Source organism: Pundamilia nyererei, unplaced genomic scaffold, assembly GCF_000239375.1.
Source record: "Pundamilia nyererei isolate P.nyererei 1_Seehausen unplaced genomic scaffold, PunNye1.0 scaffold00097, whole genome shotgun sequence".
Taxonomy (NCBI): Eukaryota; Metazoa; Chordata; class Actinopteri; order Cichliformes; family Cichlidae; genus Pundamilia; species Pundamilia nyererei.
Window position 1 is genome coordinate 590,103 of NW_005187498.1, and position 7,317 is coordinate 597,419.

At 40.5% G+C, this 7,317-nt stretch overlaps 1 protein-coding gene across 2 annotated transcripts; it reads right to left on the minus strand.

The window, feature by feature from the left end:
• Positions 1-1,168: 1,168 nt before the first annotated feature.
• On the minus strand, positions 1,169-7,184 carry LOC102210053 (pannexin-3). 2 transcript variants are annotated; one of them, XM_005740095.1, is made up of 6 exons: positions 7,012-7,184; positions 6,577-6,769; positions 3,933-4,075; positions 3,412-3,626; positions 2,229-2,980; positions 1,169-1,727 (listed from the first exon to the last, which is right to left on the minus strand). In XM_005740095.1, the coding sequence occupies exons 2-6, from the start codon at positions 6,758-6,760 to the stop codon at positions 1,669-1,671; spliced, it is 1,353 nt and encodes a 450-aa protein (XP_005740152.1). In that variant the 5' UTR covers positions 6,761-6,769; positions 7,012-7,184; the 3' UTR covers positions 1,169-1,668. The 2 variants fall into 2 exon arrangements, with proteins under 2 accessions (XP_005740152.1, XP_005740151.1); XM_005740094.1 differs by having other exon boundaries at positions 1,663-2,980.
• Between the last annotated feature and the right edge of the window lie 133 nt (positions 7,185-7,317).

Here is a 7,317-nt window from a genome sequence, read left to right on the forward strand (position 1 = left end):
AGATCTGCATTGCATTCCTTTGAACCCATGGTCTCCATTATCCGCCCAACAACCTCCCTGCTTTTGTCTTTGACTATATCAAAATAATTGCATTCTTTAATCTGTGGAAAATTCACCTCAGCAGTAATTCTGGGTTTGTCTTATAGAACAGTCGGTCAAGGTGACACAACTCTTCTTGTGGGTCTTTTGGTTGCTCAGAAGCACACAGATACTCAAAGACAACTATGGGTAAACTACTTGCTTTGTTGAAACACTGAAAGTTTTTCTGTACAATTACTCCACCATCTCATTCTAAAGAAGTTGTTATGACCCAGGAACATCTGGGTCATATATGTGTGTGTGATTCCTCTCTCTCTCCTCTATCTCAGGTGGGACATGGGTGTGTCTTGATCAGTGTTGGGGAGTAAAGGAATACATGTACCGGCGTATTTAAAATACAAAATATGAGTATTCCATTGTAAATAACTGTAAATAGCTTTGTGAAATAGGTCATTTGTAACCCTTTCAATGTATATATTTATTGTCTACTGCAGCAGTCTTGTAGGAGTGAGAAGCTTTTTCTGTTGAACTCAGTTTTCTCCTGTTTTTCAAAGTAGAAAAACATTAGAAAAGCAAATTGTTTTTTGGTTGACTTTTGTTTGGTAGGGAAGCTTAGGGACCTCTAGAGATAAATAATTGACTAAATAGCATTTCAAAAGAGAGAGATTGCTACAGTTTTGGCTCTTTCTTGGGTGGTGTTGGAGAGGGGGGGCCACGTTTCTTGGAATGTTCAATTTACCTAAGAACATAACACAAGTATACGAGTATTGTGTGATGCCTGTAAGAACTGGTGCAATAATAAATAATGTAAAGTCTAGAAACTAATTACATTTTGGTAATTTTATACGTTACGATTTCCATTTCATATGAATTGGCTTGGACCTCAGTGTAATTAATTTGTGTGTGTTTACTGTTACTTACAAATCTCTGTTATTTGTGCATTAAGAAAGAACAGAATTGTGTGAAATACAAATAAAATCACTTTTAAAATGAGTGGCTCTCAGTCAGCCTTTAATAAAGAGCTCAGTATGACTTTGATGTAGTAGAGTAGAAGCTCTTCGATAAATGTAAAATACAAAAACTGCAACTTCGTGTGGTTTCATTCTGATTAAAAAAACACACAACTAAATAAAAACAGTATTTATTTATTTGGAAATATATAGAATACAAGTGTCTGTAATTCACAGAAAACAAAGGATAAAAGACAGGAATACATCAAATAAAATATTCAATACCCTCACCTTGTATAAAATTATGCAATGGAAGTTGCGGAAAACGAATAGCACCCATAGCTGCCACTGAATATGTTCTTTTGTGTCTTGATGGAAATCAGGAGTGTACAGTATGGACTGTATATTTATGGAATTCTGATTTCTGACAAATGTCATGTTGTCAAAGAGTGTTCTCTTGCACACTGTCCTTTAGTAATTTAGTCGCCTATACTGAGAGACACAAAGAAATTCAGTGGCAGATATTGTAGAAAACTGACAAATCCTGCTCCATTGACATTTACAGCCAGAACTTTTTGCATTATAACTCAAAAAATGTTTTTGTTTTGTTTTGTTTTCAGCCCACCCCTTCCCTTTCTTATTCCCCCATGTTATCATATTGATTAAGTCCATAGGAGGCCTAGTAATGACTAAATGGTGCAGTCTCCTTCAACTCATGGTACCCCTGGTGGTTTGGCTCTGTAAAGAGACGGAGAGGGCAGTTAGAGAGATTAGATGAAACTTTATTAATCCCTCGGGTGGGTTCCTCCAGGAAATTCAGTAGGACTAGGAAGTACCACAACTCTATAACTACCTATCTATCAACGTATCTATTGATGTAAGCATAAGCCAGTGTTTTGAAAAGACTCTTTTAGAAACGTAGGTGCTCTGCTGTGGTTACATACAGGAAGACAAAAACCAGTGCAGTTTAAAACCACACAGAAAAAATATTGTGACTTGGATTCTTTAGTTGCCACTGCTTATCAAACTGCTTCCTTAAAGTCCTGTTGGACATGACCTTCATTTCTATGCAATGAGCACTGTGAAAGCCACCCTACTATATATGTAAAACATTTGTTATTCCCTTTTTAGAACCTGCGTCTGTAGGTCACTTAATGATTTTCTGTACATCCCAAATGACGTAAACAAAAATAGCCACTAGCAGAAGGCGTTTGAGTGTGTAGATAAGCGTTACGGTACCGAGACTCATGTTCTCCTCCACCAGAGGCCTCTTCTCATTGCAGTTCACCACTCTTCCCTGTGCTGCTCCCAGAATAGTCATGATGTCCACTAAGTTGAGTTTCCCTTCCTCCCTGGCCTCCCCAACTTCCTCAGCAAGCTCCTTTGCTGCCTCTTCATGCTCCTCTATTTCCTCTTGGGTCAGCATTGCATGTAAACCTTGTTGTGCTGTGGTGTTTCCCACCTGTGGGGGTGCCAGAGAACACAAAGCCCTCACCTGCCCATAGGACTTCAAGTGAGCTATATTGGCACGTAAGAAGAGCAAGAGGACATTGAGGTCGTTCAGTGGGCAACCTAGCCGTCGTCTGTTGATGAGGTCCAGCGCTGGGAGGACCTCATAGATAGAAATGAAGGTGGTATCCCAAACAAAGAGTCGAAGGAGGCTGAAGAGGACGATAGGTGCCAATAGGATATAGATGGCACCATTAGCAACACTTATCACCTGAAAGACTAACTGGCCAATCATTTTACACTGAACCAATTCAGGGATCCAGTTCTGATCTCGCAGCATCCCTGTGCGTACAAAGCAGCTAAACTCATCCTGCAGGAAGGCAGACAGATGGAAGTAGGCCAGGTACAGGCAGGCAGCAGTCATGAAGATCAGGAGGAGGAAGCCCCGCAAGAAAAGCATGCTAACAAGAAAGTACGAGTTTTGTTTGCACTGCATGTGTCTCTCCAGAAGGGGGTACTCAAAGTACCGCTTCTTTTTGGCCCTGCAATGACACAAGAACAAACTCAGCATTATAACCATAGTCGTACTGCTACAAATACACACAGCTGGGAGCCACCCAACACAACCACAATGTTCTACTTTTGGCTCCTAGGAGTTCCTGACCACAATACCAACAGTACTGAGACTGTTGGTAGCTAAGCGCTTTGCTTAAGGGTATAACAAGGGTAGTTGCTGTGGGAGAGGAAGCGATCGCTCTTAGCTTTCCTAGTTTATCAAGAGACAGAAGAGCATCACTTTTGTATCCTCTGAATGATAGATACTTTTAATGCTGCTGCAATGACCTAGTTTTATCACATGAGTCCTTGGAGATTTATGCAACTAGACATGTGAGTGAATCAATATTCATACGCTGAAGCTACTCAAAGCGTATGAACACTTGTGTTTACAAACTAACAATCATAAGTCCCTTACCGCTGCAACTCAGCCTGAAACGTCAGCGGGTTCTTAGTGTTCTGGCGCATATCCAGAATGTTTTGGGCCATTCGGACTGAGCGGTTGTAGGACTTGTCTAGTTCATCAATTATGAAGAGCAGGTCTGATCCCAGTGTGGGCATGACAAGCTGGCGCCAGAGTAGAGCTGGGAGGTACATCAGCACGGCCATGGCCAGAAGAGAGTAAGGGAACATCTGGACAGACAATGACAACAGAAATTAGGAATAAATGGAGAAGAAACACCCAATCGTATAGATGAAACAAAAAAACAGCCAGTCTCACTACTGATCTTTTATTAATAAGTCTTTATTATTACAAATGAAGAAGCATGAATGATTTGTAAAGGGTTTTTAGAAAAAACTAAACTAAATCAATCCTTAAGTCAGAAATGTGGTACACTGACATTTTTGACTGAAATTTTGCAGGGCTTTCAGCAGTTTATCATCCACTCTAGGCAGGAATAACATTCAAGAGTGCTTGATCAGAATATTTGAACTCACTTTGTGTACCCAGAGGGAGCGCTCCTCGAAGTTCCCATCACTGTCAAACTCATGATGCATGAGAGAGTCCCAGCAGTATGTGTCTATATAGCTGGCCTGCTTCACAGTGAAGTTACTGGGAGGAAAACAGCTGATCTGAGGCCCTGCAGAATATACAAATATTGATCTATAACCTGATGTGAAAATGTGGAAAATTACTTCATGCAACATCAGTTGATTCTGTTTTGTCAATATGCCTGTAAGCCACTGCACAGTAGCAATCTCTCTCTCTCTCTCTCTCTCTCTCTCTCTCGCACACACACACACACACACACACACACACACACACACACACACACACACACACACAGAGTTTTCCATCCTAAAAGTCCAATGCTAGACACATGCTGTACATCTGAGGTGCTGCATGCCCTTTCCCTTTCACTGATTTTCCAAGTGGCAACATGGCATTTAAAAGAAAAAGAAAAACTCTGGGTGACTGTGTTCCAAATTTATGCTCACCCACCTTATATTTAGTTCACCTTTATATTACCACATATTGTCCACCCACACCCATCTGTCATTTCTCAAGGGTGCTCCACCCTTAAACAGAGAGCTAGAGTTAGAAGACATCAAAGTGTGCCCCACCTACTTGCAGCTTTGCAAGAGAAAGAGTCTGTTTTATCCTTGCACCCTCCACATTTGGCCAGCTCAATATAAGTACAAATATGCTGCCACTACTCTACTGCCAGGATATAATTTCTCTCACCACTCCACCTCACGATATAGTGCATGGCCCACTTATTTCATGGGTGTGCATATTTTTGTAATTATTCAGTCCTAGTTAAGTGCTAAAATTAAGAACCCAAGCAGACATGGGGAGAACATGCTCCACACAGCCACATGGTGGATTAGAAACCAGGAGTTTTTCAATTCAGTTCAATACAATGTTATTTATACAGCGCCAAATCACAACAACAGTCACCTCAAGATACTTTATATTGTAAGGCAGAACCTACAATAATGCATACAGAGAAAAATCCAACAATCATTCAACCAGGTATGAGCAAGCACTTTGGCGACAGTGGGAAAGACAAAGTCCCTTTTAACAGGAATAAACCTCCGGCAGAACCAAGCTCAGGGTGAAGCAGCCATCTGCCACGACCGGTTGGGGAGAGAGAAGGAAGACTGGATAAAAGACATGCTGTGAAAGCATTATTATAATTATTATTATTATGTACTAACCATGCCAGTTATGGTTTCATGCAGCTTCTTACATATTGCTAAATAATTCCTAAATAAAAAAATATATAAACAAAAACAACAGAGCATGCCTTCTCATGAAGTCTTGTAACAATATTTTCCCCTTCAGTTCCCTACCTGTGCAAGCCATTTGACAAAATGAGGGAGTTGAAAAAAGTTCTGTCCCTGCTTCTATCACCTCCTTTCAATCCTCACTTAATATTGGGAGATCGCCTCCACATTTGTGCTTTAAACAAGGCTTCTTGGCTAAGAGCACAGGTGCAAGTAAACCAGGCTCCAGACAACAGTACACTCAGGCACTGTTGTGAAACTGACAAGCCAGCAGATAAGCAGCCAAGATGCAGCAGATGAGCTGTGAATCTCAGGACCATGTCATGTCCTACACACACACTCCCCATCCCCTCCTCTGGTTAATCAACACATCCTCTCATTTGACTTAAATAGAGGGGAGCTGCTAGAGAAAAACTTTGGCTGGTAATTACAGCTTGCCACCGTTAGTGAACACTCCTCTCAATCATCCCCTGTTTCAATTAGTATCAGGTGCATCAGGCTGATTGCACACCGGCTCTGTAGAGAAGACGTTTAGTTCAAGGTCAAGACAGTCAGTCTCTGCAGCAATACACTTGTGGACCTGCCAAGTATATTTATGATTGTCAGCTGTGCTCTTTTTGTTATGAATGGCCGGGGATATAGTATCTGTGTGCTTGTTCCACTTAAATTATATATTTTTTTATTTTCCCCTCTGACAGCAGAAGAAATGGCAGCAAAAACAATAAAGTGCTGAATGGAGTTTTAAACCCTTTGTTATTTCTTGTTTTCAGTAATTTCATGATGTGTTGTCAATGTTGCATAACATGTACTGTTGAGGCTTTGAGGGGGTCTTAATGGAGTCAGCCGTTACAATCTTCCTTTTATGACAGATGTTTAAATCTTTCCTCTTCCATGACTGAGTAATTAATATCTTTGTTTTACAGTTCTTTATATTAAATTTCCTTGTATATTTATTGTAAGAGGGAATGTGGGATAAAACTCTGTTTTATCGAACCTGCAAATCTGTAGAGATTAAAAAAGTTAAGAACCGTATTAGGGGGGGGGGGTAGTTTGAAGAGCAGCAGAAATATTAGTAATATTAGAAATATTAGGTCTATTTCGCTAAGTATGAGACTCATCCTTATCATGAATTCAGCTACATGCAAATGATTAAAAAGACATTTAGGAACAAAAAGTACAAGATTCGTGTACAAGGAGGACTATTAACATTGCTAAAACAAGGACCACAAAATCCAATAAGAGCATGGAGAAAAAAAGACCTATAATATTCATGAGGGTATAATTAAGGGCAAAAGCAAATGGAATGCAAAACAAATGTCCTGACATAGTATTAAAAAAAACAGTTGCTCACCCAGGGAGATTTCACGGGCAAATGCCATGCACACCAGCATCAGCGGAAGGCCCACAGACACAAACTTGATGACCTTGTCAAGAGGAAGCTCCAGTTCCAGGTGGCTGATACGGTGTATCCCAGAGTCATCCCGCAGCAGGGCATCAGATAGCATGGCCTTGGCCGCTGCCTGGGCGATTGACATTTTGAACACCTAAGCAAGAAAAAAAGATGACTTTTTTTTGTTTGGTTGTTTGTTTTTTACCTCATATATGACTGCTTTCCTTAATCTTATGTTCACTGCTGTTCTTCACTACATGTGACAAAATACACCAATAACTCTGATAAATCTTTAGTAATAAAAGAAATCCTCTAGAGTAACAAATCAGAAATGGAATTAACATTAACCAAAGTATATTATCCAAAGACATCTGATGAAAGCTGTTACCACCTTACCTCAAGTCTTTCTGCTTTCTCTGCTGATGTTATTTGAAAATGTGGTTGCAGAGACTAGAATTTCCATAAAAATCTGCACAGTGCTGGAAAGCAGCTTAAATAGTCAGGGAGGGTCTCAGCCTGGACCAGCCCAAGATCCAACCTCTCATTTACTGAGTCTAACTGTAATTACAGAGAGGACATCTGGAAGCATGTATTCTCCCAAATGGCACTGACTAAAGCAGACCTCCAGTTCTCAACAGCAGGTCTTACAGCCGGTGTGTGTGTGTGTGTGTGTGTGTGTGTGTGTGTGTGTGTGTGTGTGTG